General features: G+C 39.8%; 1 protein-coding gene and 1 long non-coding RNA gene across 2 annotated transcripts; one reads left to right on the top strand and one right to left on the bottom strand.

Annotated features, from left to right (window-relative positions):
- The first annotated feature begins 3,787 nt into the window (after positions 1–3,787).
- On the top strand, positions 3,788–7,247 carry LOC104448149. Its single transcript, XR_726184.3, has 3 exons — positions 3,788–4,260; positions 4,335–4,438; positions 6,982–7,247. It is a non-coding gene; the product is annotated as an uncharacterized LOC104448149 (long non-coding RNA).
- A 13,818-nt stretch (positions 7,248–21,065) lies between these two features.
- Positions 21,066–21,848, bottom strand: LOC104448147 (auxin-responsive protein SAUR50). The gene has a single exon (XM_010061931.3). The coding sequence runs from the start codon at positions 21,733–21,735 to the stop codon at positions 21,385–21,387; it is 351 nt and encodes a 116-aa protein (XP_010060233.2). The 5' UTR covers positions 21,736–21,848; the 3' UTR covers positions 21,066–21,384.
- Between the last annotated feature and the right edge of the window lie 5,271 nt (positions 21,849–27,119).

Here is a 27,119-nt window from a genome sequence, read left to right as displayed (position 1 = left end):
GGGTTGTCTTGTATAGGAGACGCAATTTTAGGTCCTCTGGTCCTGATGACTTGGTGTTGGATTCTTAATCGAACAGAGCGATGACTAACCATCAATGGTGGACGACGAACAATGAATTATGAGGAGTAGAATTTGAATTTTATATTCTGCTACATAGAACCGACAGAAGTAATTTTGCATGTCCGATTCAACAGAGTTCACAAAATACTGAATGAAGCAGCAAATTTTCTCGTCCAAAATAACATACAAGCAGATTGAATGCGACCTTCATTCGATGAACAGAAACGTGTGACTTGGTCATTAGGAATCAGAAACTAAATATATTCCGAGGATTAAAAGAAAGACTAAGAGCTAGTCCTAATTGAAAAAAGGGGATTAGCCATTTTCTCATTTATTGCTTGAAATTTCTCGCCCTGGACAGTAAGCAATAAGCCAACAGGCTCATTAACGAATTTCTAGGCACAAAATATGATAGAAAAGGTCAAAGATCGTTAGCGCGATAGTTCACAAATCTAAACTAAATCGCAGATTCCCTTGGCCAATCTATAGTAACTTGAGACTACCTTCTCTCATTAAATCGAGTTAAATTATATTATTCCTTGCAATTCTTGAATATTAAAATGAACTATGCCCGCCTCCACCATAGCATGTGCGTAATTTGTACAGTCTTCTAACGTGAGGAAATTTAGGTGAATGTTTAAAATTTGTCATTTGTTAAGATGTTTTGCTGACTATTTAGAACAAGGAATGAGCCATTTCAACGAATTCATTTTAGTAAGATGCAGCTTGTTCATGTTGTCGAGCCATTAGTCGACGTGCTTGGTCAACCTTATCTCTGAACTAGATATATTATGAAATGAACCATTACATCCTCAAGTCTCAGGTATCTATAATACATATTTCAATAGTAAAACTAATTTGATAAATTAGAGATGTTTATGCCATAAAGTTTTCCTTTCTTTATATTGGAACCACTGTAGATCAAATGCTCCCTCAGTGTCAGACCATTCTTGTTGGACTGCCAGATCATCAAGAGACGAGCCGTTGATGAGCGAAGTCGGTATTTTGGAACGGCATGAATGTGAAGATTTCTCGGTTGTAATTATAAAAGATTATGCAGGTCCGTTTCAAATTCATTCGGATCTTTCTTTGGTATCATCTCTTTACCAGACTTTTTACTATTGAAATAAAAGGTTTTCTGCTTAGGGCCGATTCGGTCCTCAAGAGTCAAATTCATCGTTTCCATGAGTTTCGGGCCACTTTTCTAATATTAGGTCTATTTTATGCATTGTTTCAGCCCATTTATTTATTCTCCAAATTTCTTTGCTGCTTAGGTTTTTTTTTTCTTCGATTAGGATTTTGAAAGTACTTTTTTTTACCTTTGGGGAATTGTCGTCAAGTGATAACTCTATAAAAAAGAGAGTTATTTTACCTATTTTAGGCAACAATTAATGCATTATCTATGAGAAAATATTTGAATTTCCTTCTGATTATTTAAATTTTCCTTGTTTATGCAGAATAATGAGATATGGAGAAGATAAGGAAAAGAATGGCAATTATCAGGAATTCAAATAAAAGCAGCGATGGAAGATGGATATCAAATCAGGAAATTCTTAATTTTGTTCCCTAATGTTATCTACAAGTAGATATTTTAGATTTCCTATAAATAGGAAGAGAGAGCAGCTAGGGTTTAGAGGGGGTTAGATTGTTTTTCATTCTTCTAAGAGTTTTTCAAGTATTTTGAAGAGAAGACAAAAGTGGTGATAGAATTCTTGTCCTTTGATTCAAGATGCTGGGTTTGATCTATATTTTTATTTTTATTTCTTATTCTACTATGTTCTAATTTTCTTTTGTTAGGCTAAGATGTAGCCTAACCATGATGATATGAATTTCATGATTTTTATGTTTTACAATTGATTTCATTCATGTGAGTTATATATTATTGCGTTTAATGATTTTGAGTGACTGGCCACCACTTGAATGATTTGATATGCATGTTTGAGACTGAGAGGTGATAATATGCAATTGCTCATTATAATATATAACCATGAATTAAACATGGATAGAAATATACCGCGTTATTTGTGTAGTTTTCGGTGATAAAGTGATCCAAAAGACTCATTGTAAATTGGGAATATTCATAGTTTTTAATGCACTCATGTTTATTTTAATTCACATAGAGATATAGTGGATTAATAAGCTGAGTAGGTTTGCTATACCTAGAGATAGGATAGTAAATAGATTAGGAAATTCCGCTATCACATGTTTGATATCGTTCTTGTATTCACAACAATATGAAATTCATATATAGTGGTTATGGTGAAATCGGATGCTCTAACATATTTATCTGATTGATTTTACTGCATTTAGTCTACAAATTTCGTTTTTAATTCATTCTTAATTATATTTTGATTTGTTAGATAAATTTTAGAATTAGCCTATTTTAGTATTTAATTGGTTTATTAATCATCGATCTCCGTGGAACGATACTTTATCTCATCATTATATTACTTGTTTGATACGTGCACTTGCGTTTAGAATTTTACGAACATCAAGCCTTCATCATTTTATAAGACGGTTTATTCCTCATAGGTTGTCTTGTATAGGAGATGCAATTTCAGGTACTCTGGGTCCAATGACTTGGTCTTTGTCTCTTTATCTGCCAAAGCGACGACTGACAATCGATGGAACTGATGGAAGTAATTTTGCACGTCCGATTCAACACGGATCACCAAATATCGGAAAAAAAACAGCAAATTTTTTGGTCCAATGTAACATACTAACGTGACCGAACGTGACCTTGATTCAATGACCAGAAGCTTGCGACATGGTCATTATGAATTAAAAATTAATGGATGCAGACGATTAAGACATAGACAAAGATAGATCTAGTTCCAATTAAAAGGATAGAATTAGCCATGCTCTCATTTATTGCTTGAAATTTCTGGCCCTGGACAGTAAACAATAAGCCAGCACACTCATTAATGAATTTCTGGGCACCAAATACGATAGAAAAGGTCAAAGATTTTTAGCGCCATGCCTCGCAAACTAAACTAAATCTCAGATTCCCTTGGCCAAATTATAGTTACTTGAGACTGCCTTCCTTGAATAAGTCGAATTAAACCATATTATCCCTCAAAATTCTTGACAATTTTTAATTGAACAGAGTCCAGCTCCATCATACCATGTGATCAATTAGTACAGTAATCTAATGTGAGGAAATATGGCTGAATGTTTAAAATGTGTCATTTGTAAAGATGTTTTTTCCGTCTATTTTGGAGCAAGGAATGAGCCATTTCAACGAATTCCATTGGAGTTTAGTAAGGTGCACCATGTTCATGTTGTCAAGCCATAAGCTGGCATGCTTGGTCAACCTTATCTCTGAACTAGATAAATGACGAAATTGACCATTGCATCCTCAAGTCTCATTTCTCTATTAAATATGCTTAAATAATGGTACTGATATGGTATACAAGAGATGTTTGCACAATAAAAAGTTTTTTTTTTTTTTGGTCGGAAATTAGGCATTCTTTCATTTATAACAAGGATTACAAGTAGACAATAAATTAGCTTCAGAACATAAAATATTCAGAAGGGGTTGTGGTGGCGCATATAACCAATTTATGGGTAAAGACTTGAGGCGATGCGCTTTGGCGATCCAATCGGCTGCCTAGTTTGCTTCCCGGGGGCAGTAGGAGATTTTTACCGATGAAAGCTAGTGAAGGATCTCTCTGATTTCGGCCAATAAATTCATCACAGCCCAAGGATCAGCAACCCGACCCAAACTGGCCTCCACGAGTGCGACGTTATCACATTGTACTTCGCAGCTTCTATCTTCAAATTGAACAGCACCCACTTTACTTCCTCTTCGTTGGTTCAGAAAGTTCAATGTGTGCAAGAGTGCTAGGGTTTCGGCATGCAGAGAAGATGTAGCCTGAATCTCCTCAGCAAATCTGTCAATCAACAAGCCGTTCGAGTCTCGAATGATCCCAGCTACCGAGCTTTTTTCTTCTCCCTTCTTCCAAGAGCAATCTACGTTCAGCTTGAAGCTGGTGCTATTTGGAGCCATCCAGAACTCTGCTATGTCCGACTCGCTGGATTGCTGCTATTGTTTCTTCTGGTTCCATCTGGAGAACGCCCGGACCTGAGTGTGAGCAAGATCTACAATTGATTCGGTGTTGGGAGGTCGAGATCTGAAGATGTAGTCATTTCGGAGCTTCCATATCAACCAGATCGTGCTTGCCACCATGTCTGCCGAAGGTAACTCTGTTTTTGTGTTGAAGAACTCGCAAACCACTTGTCAATGCGGGTTAACATGACGCTTTGTTGTATAGGTTAAGGCGTGGGTCAAGCCATATTTTCCTTGTCTTTTTGCACAAGAAGAACAAGTGTTCTGCTGTGTCTGGATGGTGGAGACAGAGTGGACACAGGGGATCAGGTAATATTCTCCTTCTGTAGAGATTTTCCTTAGTCGGGATTGCATTTTGACATATGCTCCAGAGAAAGAATTTTATTTTAGGGGGAATTGGAGTGTCCCATAGCCTAATCTAGAGGGATCTAGGTGACTTATAGGAGGTTGTTGCACTGTTGGGGTCAAGATGATTAATCGTTGAACATACTCTGTTATAGCCACTTTTTACTGTGTAAGACCCTGAATGATTCCCCATCCAGATGAGCCTATCTGGCTATGATTGAGCACTGAGTGGAGTTGAAAGAATTTCCTGTGCAACTTATTCATCAAAGAGCGTTTGAACTTTAGACTCCTCCCATAGCCTCCTATCATTGTTCATTAGTTCAGCTACCATCTGAGGATCATCCTTGTTTACCGGTCCTCCTATCACTCCTCTTGGAAGCCATCTGTCTCTCCATATGTTAATACTGTGCCCATCTCCCACTATCCACTTCACCTCCAGTTCTAAAGTCTCTCGGCCAATAAGAAGATTGCGCCACCCCCAAGAGGGCCTTTGTCTTGTGTTAGCCTTCCATAGGTCCCCATTTGGATAGTATATTCCTTTTAGGATTTGGCCCCATAGAGCTGAAGGTGATTGTGAAAGTCTTCAGGCTTGTTTGGCTAACATTGCCTTGTTGAAGATAATTAGGTCTTTGAACCCAAGACCCTTGTTGTCTTTTCTGCATTTCAAAACTTCCCATTTCTTCCAGTGCATTCCTCTCTTGGATTCGTTTTGTTTCCACCAGAAAGCTGCTATCCGTTGTTCTATGGCTTTACAGACTCAGATTGGAATTTTGAAAATTAACATAGAATACTGAGGAAGAGCCTGTGCCACGGCTTTTATCAAGATTTCTTTGCCAGCCTTAGATAGTAGCTTTTCTTTCCAACCTTCAAGCTTCATGTTCATCCTCACCAGAATCCATGAAAACATCTCCTTTTTTGTTTGTCCCCAATCAAATGGAATTCCCAGGTATTTCCCTGTTTTGTCAATAATAGGTACTTGCAATTCATAGGCCATATTACTCTTTAAGGATTCGGGGCAACCCTTGCTGAAGAACACTCCTTATTTGTTTAGATTGATAGCTTGACCAATCGCATAACAATATTGGTTCAAGAGATTTGACAAATTTTGGCATTCTGTAACTGTCCCATCCATAAAATTATTGCATCATCGACGAATAAAATGTGAGACAATGTAGGACAATACCTGTTTAGTTTTATTCCTTTGAGGTTCCCATCTTCAATTGCTTTGTGCGTCATCCAGGAGAAAACATTAGCCATTAATATGAATAGGTAGGGCAACAAAGGATCTCCTTGTCTTAATCCCCGTGTGGGTGTAAAATACCGGGTTTGATCGCCATTCACTTTAACACTAAATGTCACCATGGAAACACATGTCATGACCAGCTCAACCCATCTTGCACTAAACCCCATCTTTAGCATACTCATTTTTAAGAAATCTCACTCCACCCTATCATAGGTCTTTTTCATATCCAGTTTAAGAACTGCTTGGAATTTCTTCTTTCTTTCTTTGATTCTCAGCTAGTGCAACACTTCTTGAACTATAAAAATGTTATCTTGTATTTGTCTTCCTTTAACAAAGGCACTTTGTTCATGGGCTATTATCTCATCAAGCCATGGTTTCAATCTATTTGCTAAGACCTTTGAGATGATTTTGTAGGTGAAGTTACAAAGACTAATTGGCATGAACTGACAAATACTTTATGGGGTTTTGACTTTGGGAATTAGGGTTATGTAAGTCTTGTTAAGAAGGGGGTCAAACTCACCTGATTCAAAGAAGTTTCTGACCATATTCAGCACATCCAGCTTGATCTCTTCCCAATAATGTTGGTAAAATTGTCCATTCAAACCATCCGGGCTAGGGGCTTTAAGTGTACCCAGCTGAAAAACCGCTTCTTTTACCTCTTCCATAGAGATTGGGATCATGAGGCTCTCATTCATTTGTGCATTAATGACAGTTGGACACATGTCCAGAATAGGTTGAAACTCTCTGGGACCTTCTGATTTATATAAGGAGCAGTAGAACTCCTCAATGTGTTGTTTTAATATTGTTTGGTCCCTACACCAAGTGTCTTCATTAAGGCGCAACATAGAAATTCTGTTTCGTTGTCTTCGTTGGACCGTGGTGGCGTGAAAATATTCTGAGTTCCTGTCTCCCCAACGCAGCCAATTTATACGAGACCTCATACCCCAATACATATTTTCCGACGCCAAAGTCGCTCAATATTTTCTTTAATTTCTTGGCATTCCTCTTTGCTGGAAAATTCAGAGTCCCCATTTGTGATATCAATGAGTTTCTTTTTTAAACTTCTAATTTGGAGAGAGGCGTTAGAGAATTTAGTTTTGCTCCATGCCGTCAATTCCCTTGTTACATGCTGTATTTTCTGGGACAAGTTTGTTTGATAATGCTGTTCACCTCCCCAATAACGTTTAATAATCTCCCCCACACTCTTCTTCCTCCATCTAGTAGGCTTAAAATTTGAATTCCTTTCTTCTTTTCTCCCTAACAGGATGTAGAGACAGTAAAAGTGGGCTGTGATCTGATCCAACCGCTGGGAGAGCCACCACTTCTACATTTGGGAATGTAATTCTCCACTCCATTGTTAGTTCATGCATTTCTAAAGTGATTAAGACTCTATTTGTTTCATGAAGAATATGATGTTTCTAGAAAATATTTCTATGAAGTTATTTTTCAAGAAAATGTAATTAATTTTTAGTGTTCGGCCAAAAACCTGAAAAGAAATAGAAAATATTTTCTTCTATTCAGTAAAGAAAATCCTTTCCTCCATAAACTCTTTTTCAATAATTTATTTTTATTTTTTAATGTAATTTTTAATTTTAATTTTTAAAAACTCAAATTTTAAATCTTTTCTTTTTTTTTTTTCTTTTCTTTCTTTCTTTTTGTCTTCTTCTTCTTCGACCGGCCGTCGACCAAGGCAACGATCGGCAATCAGTTGAAGGCAAGCTCAAGCTCGCCCTACGCTGGCAAGCTACTCCCCGATCGGCAAGCTTAGCAAGCAAAGAGCCAAATTGGCAGGCCTAGAGCCTTAGCTTGCCATCGATAAGGTAAGCAACAAGCCTCGAGCTCGCCCGAGGCCAACAAGCTCGAGGCTCGCCTATGGCCGATTGTTAGCGTAGTTTCAGCCAACAACCGGCCAAGATAGAACAAAAATAAAATATAAAAAGAATAAGAAAATGAATAAAAATTTGAATTTTTAAAAAGATTAAAAAAAAAAAAAGAAGGAAAAGTTAACATGGGTGTGAGATAAGAGAAGATGAGTGAGGAAAATGTTTTCCTCTATCTTAAAAAAAAAAATTATGAAAAATGTTTTCCCCAACTTCATTTTCCATGAAATGAATATCGGAAAATCCTAAAAACATTATTCTGGAAATTATTTTTTATGAAATAAATGGAACCTAAAATTAAATAACATTTTATACTAACTCACAATGAAATAAGTACATTAAATGTATAGGTTTACTTTTTGTCAAGTCATCATGTCCCCGTATTTGAAGGGGGCCTCATTCTACTTATAATGCAGGATTTTTATGTGTTAATTTAAAATGTTTAGCATCAAAGGAAAGTCCATTTTACAAGCTGAAAAAAAGCCAGATGATCGATTAATTTGAGCGTGTTTGGGATGACTTTTCAATTATACATTTTACTTTGTTCAGTTATCACGGTGCATGCACTATAAAATGCGTCGACTCATAATAAATTTCAAAGAAAATACGTTTTTCACTTCAGGATTGATATTCGGTGGATGAGAATTACTTTTAAAAAGTTAGTTTAATCCTCCACTTCAGTAGGAATTATTGGACCAGTGCTGAATCATGTTTTTAATTTTCTTCGGGCATATGGATGTCCATAGAATTGATTGGTACTAGTCAATTTGTTTTCTTTCTCAGCGAATATACATCTGACGACCCTCCGGTCATGTACACATTGTACTCAAGAGTGTTTCTGAGGTTTTTTATGCAGACCAGGTCAGGCAGGGACATCATATATGTTAACTGTGTATTAAATTAGGATCGTTACAAATCTTAAAGAAGTTAAACCCGAGAGTGCTACAATTGTTTCATATGCAGTTGTCATGATCTCAAGGTTCCCATTACCAAAGGATTGTGCTCAATCGAAGAAGATCATCCAAAATCACCTAGGCTTCTAAAACGTTCTTAGGGATGGACGAAACGTGAGTTTTAGAGCTTTCTTGGCTTAAATGTTGGTAGGTGGTAGATGAGGAGATGCAATCTCCATCGTTATATCGAATATGAATCAACAGTTGGAATGAGAGATCTGTAGTATAAGAAGAGGTGCTGTCCCGCTAATTGTAATCATCCAAACATTTCATAATAGAGTTTTTCTCTCCCAAAGCTCTTCTCTCTAAAACTCTCTACAATCTGAGTAAGCGAGCAAACTTCTCTCAATACTAGTGAGCAAGTGAACTTCTCTCCTAGAGCGTCTCTCTCTAAAACTTAGCTTATTAGGTATTGTCTCTCTTTAAAACTTAGCTTAGTTTAGGTACTCCAACGATCCAAGGAGGTCTAAGTTGCCGCATGGTCTCAATCCCAAACGATCGGCCCATGACACAATCATGTTAGTTGAAACAAGGAAGAAGATAACGATCACAATCTCTCCGATAACGGTATTCTTAAAAGAGTGTCTCACTTACAAAGTCATCAAATCTGAAGCAACACATCTAACCACACTCACTATTGAAATGTCCATGTGAAAAGTGGGAAAAAGAAAACAAGAAAAAGATAAAAACTGCCCATGGACAGCACTAAAAACTGAGAAACACTTTAATAAAGTTGTCGCGACCAATTTTTTTCGGTGTGAACCACCTAAGGTTTTGGCTAATGGATTGTTAAGCCTAGACTTAACTCGGCTCTCCCAAGCCCATACCAATTCGCGACTTAGGTTTGAATTGTTAACATGCAATTTTTTAATTAGGAGTCGCCACTAATCTATTTTTGGTGGGTCGATTAGAAACCCAAGTAAAGTAATGGGAGATTCACTCTACTCCTACGAACTAGAGATTTATGAGTTCGGGGACTTGGTTACGTTATATTTCTCTAACGCTCTTTCGATACCTTTCTTTTATTTTGAAAAATGTTTGGCAAGCAGCTTGAATTGATTTTAAACTATCTTCCTAACATGTGAGGTGCTCATGCAGGTGCGCAAACCACCAATTTAACATCCAAGAAAGCAAATGAATAAATTGCAGAACTTACCTTATATCAACGAAAGCATCTGCGTTGTTAGTTTAGAATTCACATCAGCAGTCCTAAATATGATTTCTAATTAACACGCAATTTTTGTTTTTGTTTTCACTTAATTAATGAAAATCATGCGATATGCAATGCATGCCACTAATTTAACATGAAATGATATGACATGGCAACATGACTTAGCTATATGACCTAAGCAATATGACATAACTAAGCATGTAATCTATTCTAAGCATGAGATGATTTATTCTAAATAATTTTTTTTTGTATTTTCTATGAGATTCGAAATTTAAGAAATGCAACATTTAACTATGCAATCTAAATTAATCTAATGACCTAATTCTAATGACGGGCAATTTCTAATTAAATGCACCTAACAAAAATCACTAAATGACGTGCATTGTATGAAACTATGACGTGCACATGATTTTTATTTTCCTAACAAGCATGCAATCTATTTAGGAGAAATTATCTAAACCTATAATATGCAATCTTAGCATGCAATGACGCAAAGAATGCTCTAATTCTACATGACATATGCATATGACATTTTTTCTTTAAAAATGCAATCTATCTTAGAATTTGCAACTAATTTATCCTAAGACAAATTTTATGAAATTTCAAATGATCTATAGCTAGATTAAGATTCTATCTAATTTAAACTAGGATTAAGTCATATTAAATCCTAATTTAAACTAAGACATTATCTAAATCTAAAATGCCATTTATCTAAAAAGATGATCTAAAATGAAACATGCAATTCTAATCTAATATGCACAATGATTTTTTTATGTTTTTCTTTAATCTCGAAATTAAAATTAATACCTAATTAACATGCAATTCAAATAAAAAAAAATTAATAACCTAAATGAATGCACTTTCTTTCTTTTTTTGATTTTTATTTAAAAAATTCATAATAAGATTGCAAACCTAATCCTAATTAAGAGTTTTTTTATTTTTTATCTTACGAAAATAAGATTTGACTCAACCAACTTGACGATAGCAAATCAAACAAAAGATAAGATTCATATCCAAAAATTGACGAACCATATCTCGCGCATGAGATCGGGTTGGCCAATTTTAAATTAAATCGCGAATCGAATCTCGGGCTTGAGATTGGATTATCGATTTTTTGTAAGGGATTGCGAGTTAGATTTCGGGCGCAAAAATCGAACTGTCAATCCCTAACCCGAGGGACTTTTATATTGGGATCTCAATCACATATTTAAAGGGAACAATTTCACTAAAGAGATAAAATAGCAAAAATAATAAAACAAAAATAAGATAAAGAAAATACCTAAATTTTCTTTTGCTTTTTCTTTTTCCTTTTCTTTTTTTTTCTAAAAAAGAAAAAAGAAAATAAAGCCGGTGGCCGGTCCGGCGAGGGGGAATCACCGGCTAGGGTTCCGGCGAGGCTCCGGAGCGGCGTGTCGGCAGCGAGGCAACAGGAGCGTCGCGGGTCTGCTCGGGCCGGGAGGCGAAGCGGAGGCGGCGTCGGGCGGCACGGGCTCGCGTCGCGGGGCTGCGTCGGGGCACTCGGATCACGGGCCCGGCCCGGCGGGCGCTGCAGGGGACGGCGGGAGGCCTCGGTGGCTGCGATGAGGAGCTCCGCTGCCTGGATCGGGCTGTTGGGCGCGGCGTCCAATGAGAGAACCGGATCGGGGCGAGCGTCGCGGCGCGGAGCAAGGGCGGCGTCGATCGGGTCTTCAACGAGGCTCGGCACCGGTGAAAGGGAAGCGTCGAGCGGGTTCGGGCCTTTCGTCGTCGGGGACCTCTGAGCAGCACAAAGAAGCAGCTTCGTCGGACGGAACAGGCGTCACGGTGGAGGCGCTGCAGGGGCATCGGACGGACGGGCTGGAGCGGATCACCGGTGAAGGCGGGCAGCGTTGCCGCGTCCGGGGGCGGAAGGTTCGGGTGGTCGGGGCGGAACTAGGAAGGCTTGAGTCCTATTGGCGATTTGCATGCGGGTGGCGTCCGGAGTCGAACAGGCGTCGCGGTCCGCTCGGCGGAGCGGCTCGACTCGAGCTCGGGTCGTCGCGAGGAGGCGATCGGCGATTGCTGGTGTCCCGTCGCCGCGGGTGGAGCGACGGGCGGTGATGGGCAGATTTGGCTCGAGTCCGGTCTGCAAAGCTTTGGAGGACCGGAGCGGCAAATCAGGTTCCGAGCGAGTGCGGGGACGGAGGCCGAGGGTCGGTGATCGATGCGGCTGAGCGATGCAGGCACGGCCGGTGGAGGTGCGAGGGCGTCCGGCGGGCTTCGTGGCTGCGGGTGGAAGGCAAAACAGAGCCGGCGAGCGTGAGGGAGACGGAGACGATGAACAGCAAACGTCCCCTCACCTCTCGCCTTTTTACTTTTTACCTTTTTCCCCTCTCTCTCTCTCTCTCTCTCTCTCTCTCTCTCTCTCTCTCTCTCTCTCTCTCTCTCTCTCTCTCTGTTTTCTCTCTGCACACTTTCAAAACCTCACTTTTTGTGTTGACTTTTCAAAGGCACGAATGAAGAGCCACCGCACGAAAGAACTTTTTTTTTCTTCTTTTGTGTGTTCTTTTTCGAACTAGAGCTCGAGAGAAGCCCCCCTCTACGTCCTCGTACACGGTTGCTTTTATAGGAGGTAAGAGATAAGCTTCCGATTTCCCCTTCAAATCTACATCCGCGATACATTTTCACCAACCGATCACTATTGATAAAAATTTAAGATTATGATAAATATTTTCTCGAAATCCAAATCTCGCAAAGATAAATCACAATATCGCAATATTTTTTCATAAAATTCATCCCATACCGATAAGGATTCAAGATTAAGATGAGATTTTTTTCTAAATCCAAATCTTTCAAGGCCAAATCGCAATATTTTTAACCATTTGCCCTATCTAAAAAAGATTCATATCTCGGAAAAAATTTAAAATATTATATTCCTATGAGATAATTTTTAATTATTAAAAACGCGGGCTTGGGCCAACTCGTCGCTTCGTGGGCCCGATCCATCTAATTCGAACTCATCCGCCACCGGTCCAATAGATAAAATGCAAATTAAAATAAAATGCACCTAAAACTATATGCTATGCAATTAATTAATTAACTAATATTTTTTTAGGGGTTAAAATTAATCCCTAATTTTTTAATGCAACTAATAATTAAAAGGGTCACCAAAATTTAGGTGTCAACAAAAGTCCTCAAATTGAAGCTACAAATTTAGACCATACTCAGCTGCGAAAATGTCTAAGGAAATAAGCGGGAAAAAAGGGAAAAAAAAAAAAGATAAAGACTGCCCGTCGACAATACTAAAGACCGAGAAACTTTAACTTTGTTCAACTCTTCAATCGCTAATACTTCCTGCCAATGGAATGTATTAGCTGTCTGCTCTTAGGTTGAGCAGTAAGGGTTGGAGAAGGGCAATCACTCATTCTTAAAACCAACATTCTTAAGACCAAAGAGTCAGGCGGAAAAGGGGGGAAAGCTCTCCATTCCTGGTTCTCCTGTAACTGGATCCTCCGGAACCACAAAAATCCTTAGTTAGAATGGGATTCAAACTCAACACCCTTTGAGATTTTGAGAAGAGTTGCTCTTTGGAGGCCAATAAAGAGGATCTCCATTTTTCTCTGCCTGCACCAGATTTCGAATCCATCCATCGTACTCTTCTATGTACTCTTCAACTTGTTCATCCTCTCTTTGCGGGCCATCATAACTTTCTTCCAAGTTTGATTTTAGATTTGTCATAACTGGATCTGTTCTTGAACCCGTGCATAAGTGAAAGTTATAATTTTGTGTTCTCTACCTAAATTTTTTATAATAAAAAAATGCCATAACATACGGCTACCGTTAGGAAGAATAAACTCAGATGAAATCATCGCGTCCAGATTGTCAATGTGAGGAACAAGTTAGAAGACTAAATTCACCTTTCTCCTGCTCCATGAGTGGTTCCCCTTGTTGTCTTGCTGGAAGCCGTGGAGGCAGAAGCGGAGGTGGTGGAGGAGATGGAGCTGGAGGCAGTGGAAGCGGCATCGTCCCGAGTAAAACTGCATACTAATATTTTTTCCTCGGGAGTGAGCTTTTGGCAAGTTGAGAACACAAGATTTCTCTCGCCCTCAATATCCCCAAGCAAGTGCGGAAACTGTCAGTCACGCCAGTGCCACAGTGCAGTCCTCAGAAACATTGTCACGCACGAAGTAGAGACAAAGTTACGAGGACAACAGAAGAACAACCTCACTGACGACAGATACACGATCTTTGGATCCACCCAACACGCATTCCAGCGAGAGGGAGTCGAGTGCTACATAGAGACCCCAGGAGTACAAAAATCTTGCTCAAGAGAAATCATCCCTCCCTGTCCGGCGAATATAAATGTACCCAGAAGCCAAGATTCGGCCATGATTCTTATTATGGAGGAGGGAGGAGTTAAAGGCCCAAATTTAGCCAAATTTTCCCTGATTATTTTTTCCTCCGAGGGGAATATGCGCAATTATGAAGGAAAAAACAACATCAAAATTTGGCCCAAATTTAGCCAAATTTTCTCATTATTGAATTTGAGCATTTATATTGTTAAGCAAAATCAAATCAAATTTTCTATGAAAAATATTTTCAATTTCATTTTCAACTTTGAGGCAAATACTTGTCATTTTTTTTATAGAAAATATTTTCCAAGAATGTCATGTTTTCCACCAAATAAACGGCACCTTACTTTGTTATATCTTTCTTTAAAATAAACATATTCAAAATTTCTTTCAACTTCAAACTTTGGCCCTAATGAAAACCATCCATACATCTATATCTATATGTATAATAAAAGACTGGATACGATAGCTTTCCTGACTATCTTGGATGTCTAAATTTGATCAATTTCCATGTCTACATAAACAGACATGATCAACCCATATGACATGTGAGGACCAGAAGAAGACCCCCATCCTTCACCAAGGGCGACGCCGTGGAGATCCTCCACCCTAGCCTCCACGGTGCGCTCTACTTCGCCACCGTGCTTCAGTCGCCAGCCAGGGCCAAGAAGCTCATCTTCATTGAGTACTTGACCCTGATGGACCCTGATGGGCGACAGCAGAGGCGGCCCGGAGCAGCGGCTTAGGGAGTACGTAAACCTGGCCCAGCTGAGGCCCGCCCCGCCGCGGGAGATGCACGAGCTGTTCCAGGTAGAGGAGGAGTTGGACGTTTACCTAGAGGACGGGTGGCATTTCGGCGAGATCAGGGAGATTCACGAGAACTCCAAGTATCTAGTCGCGATGGGGGGTGGGAGTGAGGAGGTGGAGTTTGGACAGTGGGAGTTGAGGCGTCATCTTGAGCGGAGTGGCAATGGGATTTGAAGCCCACCTTTCGCCAGCGATGTAAAGCAGGTAGAGATGTCTCGTGGCTTCTTTTTATGTTCCATTTCTTCTTGCTGTTGGCGTTGCTTAGTAGTTGAGAATAGTTTATGTCTGTGGTAGGTTATCTGTTCAGTAATTGATGTCATTCATGAGATAATTGGATCAATTTAAATCAATTGAGTTGCCACTAAAAGATTCGATAGATTTGATTGGGATAAATTTGGATTATCTCTTTTCAATTTAGCCCATTTCTCTTTCAATTAAATAAGATTTCTTTACGACTAGGTCCTCCAAGGACCTAATTGCACACAATTTTGGCCAAGTCTGACCAAACCAATCAAAACCGATTTAGACCGGTCTGACCAACTTCCGACGGGAAATGGTCTTTTTGGCCATGTTTCGGTGGCGGGGGAGCACCATGAGTTGGCCATTCTCTTGGCCAACCACCTCCATCCCCTCTTGCATGAAATTACAAAAACGCCTCTAGTAAATCACAAAAATGCCATTGAAGTAGGAAATTATGAAAATATCATTGATTAATCACTAATCCAAAAAATTAATTTTCGACCATTCATTGAGGTTTTCATCCTTGCCATCCAATATAACATGTGATTAATTTTCCTTAATTTTCCTCTAATCATAAGAAAACTTAGGATTTTTTATTTTAGCTTGGGAGATCAAATCCCAAATCTCATCTTGGAACAAGGTATAAGAAAATTTTCCCCCAAAAATTAGGAGGGCCCATTATCCAGATTTACTTCTTCTCCGTTTGGGAACCACTTCCCAAAGCCCTTTGGAGGCTTAAACATCTTTGGGCAAATGCCACCCGTTTGGCATTCGTTTTGGGTCGCATTCCCCAAATGCGTCTTTCACAAGGCAGCTGAAAGCCCAAGGCGGGTGGGGGCTGCCTTGGCTTTCAGCTACAGAAAATGCTGAGCTTGAGGGTTAAAAAAAAATTCCTTCCCAAATTACCCTCGTTTATTTTTCGTTTGTTCGTTTTCGCCCTTACTGTTCATCGTCTTCTTCCACGAGCTTCTTCTTCTTCCGGCGAGCTTCTTCTTCTTCTCGACCGCCGCCGGCGAAGGCCGCTTCGGCGACCGTCGCCTGCACGACCGTCATCGGGGGTGACGCGACCGACGCCGGGGTGGGTTGCGGCAAGGTCCGGGTCGTAGGGACCCGATCCGGGGGTGGTAGGGTCGCGAGAGGACCTTCCCGCCCCCGATCGGGTCGCGGCGGGTTGGCGACCTCGCCGCCCCAGATCGGGGCGGCGAGGTCGCGCGACCTGCGGCGGCGACCAGATTCGGGCGGCGAGGTCCTCCGCGACCTCGACGCCCGACCCAGGTCGTCGGAGGTCGAGGGCGGCGTCGCGCGACCTCGCCGCCTCCCGATCCGAGGTCGCCGGAGGTCGTGGGAGGTCGCGCGACGCCGCCACGACCCAAATCCGAGGTTGCCGGGCCTCGCCGCCCCATCCGAGGTCGCGGATGTCGCGACGGCGTCGCGCGACCTCGCCCCCAAATCCGAGGTCGCCGGAGGTCGCCGGAGGTTTGCCGAGGTCGCCGGAGGTCGCCGGAGTTCGCTGCCTTGCCGGTCAATTTTTTTAATTTTTCTTTTGATAATTTTTTTTTTTTTTTTACATAAAGATGCTTTGTAAATATAATTTCCCAAACACTATTTTGCTCAAAGTGCTTCACAAAGGGCTTTCAAAGTACAATTTACCAAACACGGTTGCATTTTGGAAAACACCTTTAACTCAAAGGTGTTTGCATTTTCCTAAAGACTTTCCCCCAAAGTTTTCCCAAACGCACCATTCCTCTCTCTTCAACTGCTTCTCTCTCTCTCACGTACTCAATTGAAGCTCCTCTCACCCTATTAGCCATGCGCCAACTTCCTTACGGCGAACCACCAGCTTGTTGACCTCCCTCATAGCTCCCCCTCGCCGGTCACAACACCAGCTGTCGCTAGTAATTCATTTCATGGACATTATTCAGCAATGTTCGAACAAGCCTTAGGCTCCAATTTGTCTGTTCTCTCATTGCAACTTCAAGCAACCGCAGCGACCCACCAAACATGACTCTGGCTAAACTTGCTTGGACCAACGAGACCATCTCATATTTCGCCGTCATCAGGAGAACTATTTCAACCTACACATGCCATATTCTAGTTTTGGGGGAGGTATGATTTGACTTGATTCTGTACTCTACAGCCAATTGTACACAGGACAAGGACCTGTCGTCAAGCAGTCTCTCGAGAGCATCACTCTTCCAGAATCCCATAATGGCAGATCTTGTGGGAGCATTTTCTTTTACTTAGGAGATACAATCAATGCAGAAATGCTACAGCAATAGCGAGGAGAATTTTTGTGAGCTACCGACCCTAATCGAAAAGAAACCATGTAGCCGCACTGTTGCCAACAGTCATCATTTTTGGTTTGGCCACTAATAGAAATTCCTTTGCAGAGAACCTCAGATTAAGGATGTCACTTTCGCAAAGTTATTCGCTAAACTAGGGGACAATCTTTCTCAAGACCAAATAATGAAGGATGCCGCACACAGGATATTGCTGAACGTGAACTGGACACTGAGGTAATCAAATTCGCTTTACTTGGTAAAGAAATTGAACGAACAGACAGAGGAATGACAGGGCTCCACTTGGTCATCAAGCAAAAGAAACTAATGAAATCGGCCATTTGAGTGATTTAAAACGCGAGAAAAAAGAAGTAGGATCAATGCTCTTCGGCAGGGAAGATTTAGACAATGCATTTTGGGACATTACCGAGCAAATGCAGAGGTTCCTATTTAGCATTGTAACCTGTGCCATATCTTTTGACGCTGTCATGTGACTGTAATTCAGTACATAGGCAGAAACAAATGAGTTCACACACTCCAAATCTTCTCGTTCATGTACTCCAAGGCTTCAAAGGGTCAAGCGTGCAACTAGTCTCACTATGAGCCTCGCCAGGCATTGCTTTTGGCAATGGAGTCTCACATAAGGCTAGATTCCTACTAATCGAGCTGCTTGTGAATGTGCTCCGTTCTGTCTTGAGATATAAAACCGGCCATTTGTTCCTCCAAGAGATTTAAGAAGACAAGGTGAAGCGAAGGCGGCTGCTGAGGACTTTACCAGCATTTGGATAATGAGAAAATCAAAAGGCACGCCCAAACACAAATTCGCGCAACATTTGATAAATAGGCCATAACTTTTGATCCAAGGAAGTTACAGGGCCATAACACCAATTAGAAAACCTCGTTCCGAACGCTTGTCATACCTAGACCGAGGAACCTGTTTGTTGTCGTTTCAGCCCTCAAAATTCATTGATTTCATGAGTTTCAGGCCACTTTTCTTATATTACGTCTATTTAGTATTTTATGCATTGTTTCGGCCCATTCGTTTATTTTCGAAATTTCTTTGCTGCTTAGGGGTTTTATTTATTTTGTTCAGTTAGGATTTTGGAAGTACTTTCGTTATCTTTGGGAATTATCATTTGGCCTTCATCATAATATAAGACAGTTTATTCCTCATCGGTTGTCCTGTATACGAGATGCAATTCAGGTCCTCTAGGTTTGATGACCTGGCCTTGGACTCTTTATCTACCAAAGCGACGACTGACAATATATGGTCAACAACGATCGGTGAAACATGAAGATTAGATTTTGAATTTCATGTTCTGCCACATGGAACTGATCGAAGTAATTTTGCCCGTCTGGTTCAACATGGATCACCAAGTACCAGGAAAAAAAAACAGCAAATTTTCCGGTCCAATACAACATACAAATGGACCGAACATGACCTTGATTCAATGACCAGAGGCTTGCGACTTAATCATCATGAATCAGAAATTGGATAGATTTTAGAGGATTATAACATAGACCAAGAAAGAGCTAGTCCTGATTAAAAAGATGGAATTAGTCATGTTCTCACTTGTTGCTTAAAAATTTCTGGACAGTAAATGATAAGCCAACACACTCATTGATGAACATGTAGGCACAAAATGTGAGAGAAAAGGTCAAAGATTGCTAGCGCGATGCCTCACAAAACCAAACTAAATTGCAGATTCCCTTGGCCAATCTATCGTTGCTTGAGACTGCCTTCTTTGAATAAATCGAATTAGATTCTTGAATTTTAAATTGAACTGAGTCTATCTCCATTGTACCATGTGATTAATTACTACAATAATCTATAATGTGAGGAAATTTGGCTGAATGTTTATAATGTGTCAGTTCTTAAGACATTTTGCTGTCTATTTTAGAGCAGGGACTCGGATATCTAGTTCTTGAGCAGGGACTCGTATATCTAGTTATGTAATCAAACATTGCCTCCTCAAGTCTCAATTATCTGTTAAATATATCTAAGTAATGATAATAATAAAGATGTATATTAGAGATGTTTATGTAATGAAAGTTTCTCAGTATATTAGTTTTTTAGAGTGGTTAAGATTAAGTAACATGCTAATACTAACTCATAAGAAATAAGTATATTAGAGGAATTAATTCATTTCTTTCTTAGGTCATTACGGCAGGCGGGCCGGGGACAAAACAAGACTTTTGCTTCAATGGGCTTTAACCCAAAGTGCAAAATATTGATATTATAGAAATAAGTTATGCAAGGTGAAATTCGAATTAATTGTATGCAGGGTAAATTCAACTATAGATATTATTTAAGAAAAAGGAGTAAGAGAGTAGTTGTTTCAAATTTAAATGCGTCTACTCACGATACATATTCAAGAATAATACGTTTTCGTTTAACGAATGATTTTCAGCGGATGAGTTTTGATCCAAAAATAATTGTTATGGATGGCCAGTCTGTAACTTAGTGAAATAGAGAGCGATGCACTCAGATAATCTGTCTGCATGAGAACTTCAGTTAAACCAGCGAAGATAATTTTTGCAGAGATGATTAAAGGCTCTATCCATGGAGGACGATCAACGAGAGTTGCCCAGTAAGATGAGTTTACGTACAAGGGAGGAACTCAACTACAGCCACCCGTTCAATTCCAGTCCTGAGACAATGCATACAGTGGGATCCAATCCGAGTGAGGAACGGTGAAATAGTGACGCCAGTGAACCCTCTCTTTTGACAGTCTACAAGGCATTCCCCTCCACCTGTTTTCTGTGGTTCTGGACAAATTAGTCGGGCCCAGATTCTCAATGTTCTTTCTTTATCAAATGACAAGGGAATCTAATAAAAAAGAAGGTTGTCTCTACTGTTTTTTTCTGAAAAATCAAATGATAGGTTCCCGAGTCTTAAAATATCGAGGGTTCTTGTCATACACAGGTCAGGCTCAAGGAAGGAAACGAACATGAAAAAGCATAATTGCACTATTTAGAAGACCCACCAAGGAATCAGCATCGTCCAGTCCTTGGCACATACTGCTCGAGCAAAAGGAGTTTCTCTCTGCTGTCCCCTGATTCTTCGGGAAAGCTCCTTACGTGGGAATCGGCAAGATGACTTATTTTGAAGCGTGTCGAGGTTCGCAGCCATGAATTAATTGATGAAAGCTAAAACCATGTATAAAGGAAACACAATCCTCGAATGGTTAGAAGAGGATCAAAAATCAAGAAATTCAACTTTAATACCATCGCAGACCGAGAGCCGTCGACGCGTATGAATATATAAACTGACGATAAAAGGCGCAAAAACAGGAAGAAGGGATAAGAAACTAGGAGGTAAAAGGAAGATGGTAAGTGCCAAACATAGCGTTATTACGTGGAATCCATGCCCAACAGAAGCACAACATGAGACTGTCTTTCAATCCGTCGTCAATTATCAAAGTGTCCATAAAACCTAAACGCAAGTCCTAATAAAGCGTGGATAAATATGAACTTCGTAATCAAGTTCTGCATATGAGATGGATGGTTTTACTTTTGTTGCCAGTAACTATCTGCATGCATCGGTAACAAAAAGACTACAGAGTCTGCACAGCAGGGATTAGCTCATAACGATAAATAAGGATTACAGAGTCCTCAAGATCATCAGGAAACCATCAAGTGCACGTGTGTATGGGTGTGAGAGAGACGGAGGCAGAGACAGAGAGAGGGAGAGCAAACACTGAAAACTAAGAAAAACAGAGTTCCCAAGATCAGTAAAATTGAATATTTTCAGAGGGTCGGTAGGTTTAGGTACAATGGCACACCTTCCACTCCACACCAACGACGGGAGAAAACTCTCAAATCTAGAGAGTCGATTGACACATCTGCCCAACCCACTTCTAATAACGGGCTTTCGGGCTACACTACTCTTGACTAATCCTCCGTTCCTTGTTTGCTTTTTCTCCGTTGAAAAAGAAAAAGGTCCCCAAAATCAAGGACGACCAACCCCTAAAAGATTCTTAAAAAAGCGAACACCCAGAACGCCTAACCCGTGCCCATCTTTTTCCTATCTGAGGCTCGGCTTCGGAGACCGGAACTCTTCCCTGTGGCCAAAGCAGAGGGACACGAACTCCTCCTCTCCGCATGGTATCGTCAGCCCCGTCTCGTGGTGGAACCCGAACTGCTCCTCGGCTTGCTGGAGCAGGCCCTGGAAATCCGGGCGGGTCAGGAAGTCGATGGGGACGACGTGGCGGCTCCTGCGCTCCCCGACGTACACGACGAAGTGGCCCTTGGGCACGTCCAGGGGGAGGCCTTCTTGATCGCACGGGTGCTTGATCTTGCCGAAGCTCGAGCACCGCCGCACAATCTGCTTGATCACCGGCGTCTGGGAGAGCTTGCCAGATTTTCCGAGAGCCATTCTTTTTCTCTTTTTTAACTGATGCGAGAGGTGTGGGAGAAGAAAAGATCGGGAGGAGGTGAGTGAACTAGAGAGGAATCGAATGGGTTCGTGGGGGGTTATATATGGTGGGACAAGGGAGAGGCCAGACCCATTAGGAGTCTATAAGAAGGAAAAAATTTAAGTTAGGATTATAATTTTCTTAGAAAGAAAAAAAAAATCAAACTCCTGCCCCATCTAGGCTACTCGACCCAATTCAAGATTGCCTTCTTTGTAATTCATTTCTTTTTGTAATTCAATTTTTTGGACAAAGCTATAACCTATGTAATCTCGATGGCATATTCGAAAAGCAATTTTTATCACAATTCAAACATACAGTTGGTTGACTTAGCTAAATATATTGGTAGTTGAAAATGTGTTTGTGAATAACCAGTAATAACTCGTAATGCAAAGATTCTCGATCCTTTTCTCATTGCTTATACATGATCTTATGGAACACCATACGAGATTTCGCAAATGAGAGAGGGAGAGAGAGAGGACTGATTAGAGGCAAAGAAGCGAGCGGAGGCTGTTTTCTGAGTAGGCCCATTGGGTTAGGATCCACTTGTTGCCCTCCCAAAGGGACAACCTGGTCCCTCTCGTTCGGACTTGGTCGCAGGTCAAACTTTCTTTTGTCTCTACCATAGTCTCAGGTTTTCAATTTTTTGGACCAAATACTTCGAAGATACTTCGAATTTAAAAAACGGTTTTGAATCCAAACCGGCCTTTTTCATTTAAACCGGCCCGCTCAGATGATATGTTGCGAGATATAAAAATATTATATACATATTGTACTCATATACATATTGTACTCGCACATCTTTAATCAAGAATTTCCTACAGTTATCCAAGAGGTAATTTTTCAGTAAATGCATCCATAACTTGACTATAACATATAATATGGTAATTATCTTAGTAGGTAGTTATTTAGATGAGCAAATAAAACAATTTGCTTATTCACTCCCTATCAAAAAGTTTTCAAATCTGAGTTTTCCGCTTTTGGTTTAACTTGCTTTCGGAATTGGGAAAAGCACCCAAAAAAAATCCAAGCCTATTGCATTGATAGCAATTCAATCTTAAACATTTTAATTTGGCCAATTTATTCATAAATCTTTTCACATTAGTATCAATCTAGTCCATCCAATCAATCTAAGCGAGAAATCGCTAACGTAGACTCCGACGGTCTTACGTGACATAGCCGCACGCTAACATGAATCCTTTTATAATTCTTTTCTTTCCTTTTCTTTCCTTTTCTTACCTTCATTTTGGCTGGTGAGGGTCATCAATGATCCTCAATGGCTACTAAGGGCTAGCAAGCCCTCGCAAAGCATAGGAGAGGACACAAAGGCCCTCGCCCTGTGACCCTCATTGACCAAATTGAAGGAAAAAAATTAAGGAAAAAAAAAAGAGAACAACAAATTATAAGAAAATTCAAAATTATCGAAATATTATTAAAAATATTCATGTTAATACTGGTCATGCTACGCAGGATAATCGGTATCGACGTCAGTAATTTTTCAACCTAAATTAGCCAGGTTGACTAAATTGATATTAGTGTGAAAAATTTATGACAAATTAACCTAATTAAAAGTTTTAGGATTATTTTTTTTGTCGGTCCTACTCTACTCCTATTTTAATTCTCACACTTAGACTTTTACCCCGCACGGCGGGAGTCAGCCCACTCCCGAAACTAATTCGTCCTCACTCCCAACCCCCCCGAGAAGGTAGGGATTCGAACTCCCACCTCTCATTTCCATGTTGAAATGATGGCAACTGTTAAGTTTATGATTAAATTGGTATAAATGCTATATGTTTAAAAATTTTGGCACTTTTTTTGAATAAATTGTTACATACTTCTGTTAAAAAATTTTAAGTGGTTCCTTTTTATTTTTATTTTTATTTTGTTTCTCTACATATACATTGACCAATTCCTTAACACGATCTTTTTCTTCTTATCGTATGCGTGTTGCGCGTACATTTATGCTTAGTGTAGATGCAACAAATAAGATATTCATTCATTAGAGGTCCTTTGGTAAACAGCTTTTAAAGCAAAAATTATTTTTGAAAACACTGTTTAGATGATTGAGAACAAAATCTTTTATTTCGAAAATAAATAAAAGCTTAATTTATTATTTTAAAAGTAGATAATTATTGTTTTCATAACAAAATAGTGTTTCCGTTTATCTTACGATTTCACTCCTTCCTTGATTTTATTTTTTTGTCCTTTAAATATATACAAAATGAATAATGTATTGTCTACTCATTGCACTTTTACTATTTAAATATCATTATTCTCGTCTCTAAGGTTCATGATTTTTTCCCCAAATTATAATCCATATCGAGGAAAATAAATAATTTAAATTCATTATACTAGATTAGATTGATTATGATATCACCGGCAATCAAGTTAAAAAAAGTGTCAACACTCCTAGGAGAAGCAATGAGCACTCAATTCAATGGTCTCGAGGTCTTCCATGAGTATCATAGTTTACCAAGGAAAAGTATCACGAAGCAATAAAAGATAAAGAATGAAGTATAGCCAATACTTAGATGTGACAGACTTTGCTTAACGAAAATAATTTAAAAAAACTTATCGTTGAGCTTTATCAAAAGTTGCTTTTAATTAAAAGGTGTCTAAATTGTCTAAATACAAATTGATTTGTTTTTATTATCTATCAATAAAGACAATAATCAAACGGCCTTTAGTTTGTAGAAGTATATTTGAGTAATGACATGATCCCATGGGGCCATGTCACTCTAGATGGAGTTTTGTATTTCTTTAGAACGAAAACCACAACTGTTTTTGCCCTCGGTGTGAACACGATCGACTTGCCTAGTGACTTCTAACGTGCAAATGAAAAATTACCTCATTTTCGATTTTGGTCTAACTGAAGAAATCGTCTTCTTCCTTCACGCTGTTCGTTCCGTGTCAATGTTGACCCGATCATTGTAAGATTGTCTCTTCTTAAAGCCTATGATTCATTGGATTCAAAATGTCTAGTTTGACGTGGTCTTGTTTTAGAAGTCAGACTCCAACCTTGGCTGGACATGCTTAATGACCGACGAGAGAAGTCACGTAGCCGTGTGCAACACGGTACCCGCAAATTCAATGTGTGGCACGAGCACCTTCAGCAGAAGCAAAATATTTCATGTTCATCGAGCGGACAGTCGCCCAGCGGATTGGTTTGCCGATATGGGATTTTTGACATCTGATGCTTACTTTATTTACATGCGTCGATCGATTAATACGTGATGATTGAGATTTGACAAGCTAATGGGAACGCTGTATCTTTTTAAATAGAGCCCTAAGAGGGTCCACCGCTTTTGTTTTTCTTTTCCTAAGTTATAGGATGAACTAAGATGATATTTTTCCATCGACGTGTCTTTTCCCTAGATGACAATAGTAGGCTGCAGGCGACCAATAGTAAAAAAAATATCCTATAAAGCCTGTCCCAACTTCTGCTGATGCGGATTGGATGTAGATATTATTAGGCCATCTTGACTGCTAGTGTGCAAGGAGCATCAAGGCGGGCTATCTTCAATTCGGCTGTCCCGAAATGCGCACAATTGTTGCTATACCTTTTTTTTTTCTGTTGATTAAGTTTCTTGCCCTATTAGTAAGTGGTAAGGCAGTTAGCTTCTGCTATGCTTAAATCCATCGAACAGAATTCTACTCATTGCGCAAGAAGAAAAGCTCCTCTCTTTCCGTTGCCACTGTCACAGTTGCATTGCAGACCGATTGCGACAGCATCGCGGTGAACCGATTGTAGGCATCAGTCCACACCATTGACTGCCAATAAAACACTAGTTTTCGGGTTTCACACCACGAAAAAAAATCGGGTCTTCATTGGAAAGGGACTAGCATGAATCAAGAGATGGAGGATAAGTGGGGGTGGTCCAAGCAATGTCGTTAGTGCAAGGATCACGGAAGAGGACACTGAGCTGGGGAATTTATGAGATGTGAGAATCGCCCTCTGAATTCAGTAAGAGTTGTGACCCTCTGATAACGTCGATTATTCAACTTCCTAACAGAACAAAGGACAACGTTCGCATCCTCCATTCGATACTTTGTCTTCATTCTCATCTTCCTTTATCATTTCAAGTTTCGTTTCAACCCCAATGATCCAATACTTGTCATGTGACTCTATTGCTGATCTAATATACGTGTATTGATTGATCAGTTGTTAATTATTAAATCCCATAACATTTAAATTCAGGACGTCCTTGTGTTCATTCAAGAGAATGAAAAGTGAAGCGACGAATGGTCTCAATGAGAGCGGAGATGTGACTGTATGCATTTGCGGGTGGACATGGGATGGGCCACGACTTGTAGTTCTAGTGCAGAAGCAATCCCCATGTTCTGTGAATTAGATTGGCTTTGATGGACCCAGACTAAACCCTAAGTTACACGAATCAAGTGACGCACCGTTCCCACCGGAAAGGGATTGGCTAGGCTCAATGTGAGGCCAATCTCAGAGAGGGGTTTACTTGATTGATAGGGCAAGTATTCCAAGTCATGTGCTTATATCATTCTTTCAATCATGAATGACGGATTCGCATTGCTCTCAGTACATGTTTGATACGCAGGAGTGAGGCAACAAGACGAAAGGAGTGGAAATGAGTAACAAGGAATCAGTATAGGAAGAGATATAGAAATTACTGCATTTGGGGCCCGATGGGTCCTATTTTTCCAAAGGTTTTAGTTTTATTTGCTATAATATTTAATTATTAAACACCGTTTCCATTAAATATGTTAAGCTTTTAAAATAGTTTGCAGTACTTCCACAAAATTTCACATGATATCGAGTTAGTGCTATCTCTTTCATATATGTGCATCCAACCCCATCAGTTAAATTCCATGTGCCACTTATAATTCAAGTTGTATATGAGAAAGAGTTGAAATATTTCTTACATCACTTGATAACAAATCATATATGCTCCTTATATACATGTGGTTTCTCCTCACCCAATAGTTCAAACTTTTGAGTTAAATTTTCTAATATAGCATAGTCATGTGAAATCTCACAATATTGTTTCAAACTGTCATACAAAATGGCAAGTTAAATAAATATGCTTACCATATTATGATTTTTCTCCATGTATAAGTTACCAAATTCAATGTTTAGTGTTAATGATCCAAATTTTTTTCTTGTTAATCAAGCCTCGTTTATTTTTATTCATTTACACCTCCCGCATGTTGATGAAAGTGCAGTAATGCAACAATTTTCATTCCCAATTTTCTTTGCCACTCTACCTCATTTTAATCGACCAAGCTCCATTGTCGACAATAAAATAGGGCCATAGTGCTTGTTTGTTCATTCGGAATAAAAATACTGGAATGTGAATGAAAGTTTCAATCCCTTTAT

Source organism: Eucalyptus grandis, chromosome 6 (assembly GCF_016545825.1).
Source record: "Eucalyptus grandis isolate ANBG69807.140 chromosome 6, ASM1654582v1, whole genome shotgun sequence".
Taxonomy (NCBI): domain Eukaryota; kingdom Viridiplantae; phylum Streptophyta; class Magnoliopsida; order Myrtales; family Myrtaceae; genus Eucalyptus; species Eucalyptus grandis.
Note: the sequence above shows the minus strand (reverse complement) of the source record. Positions and strands in the feature narration are given on the sequence as shown.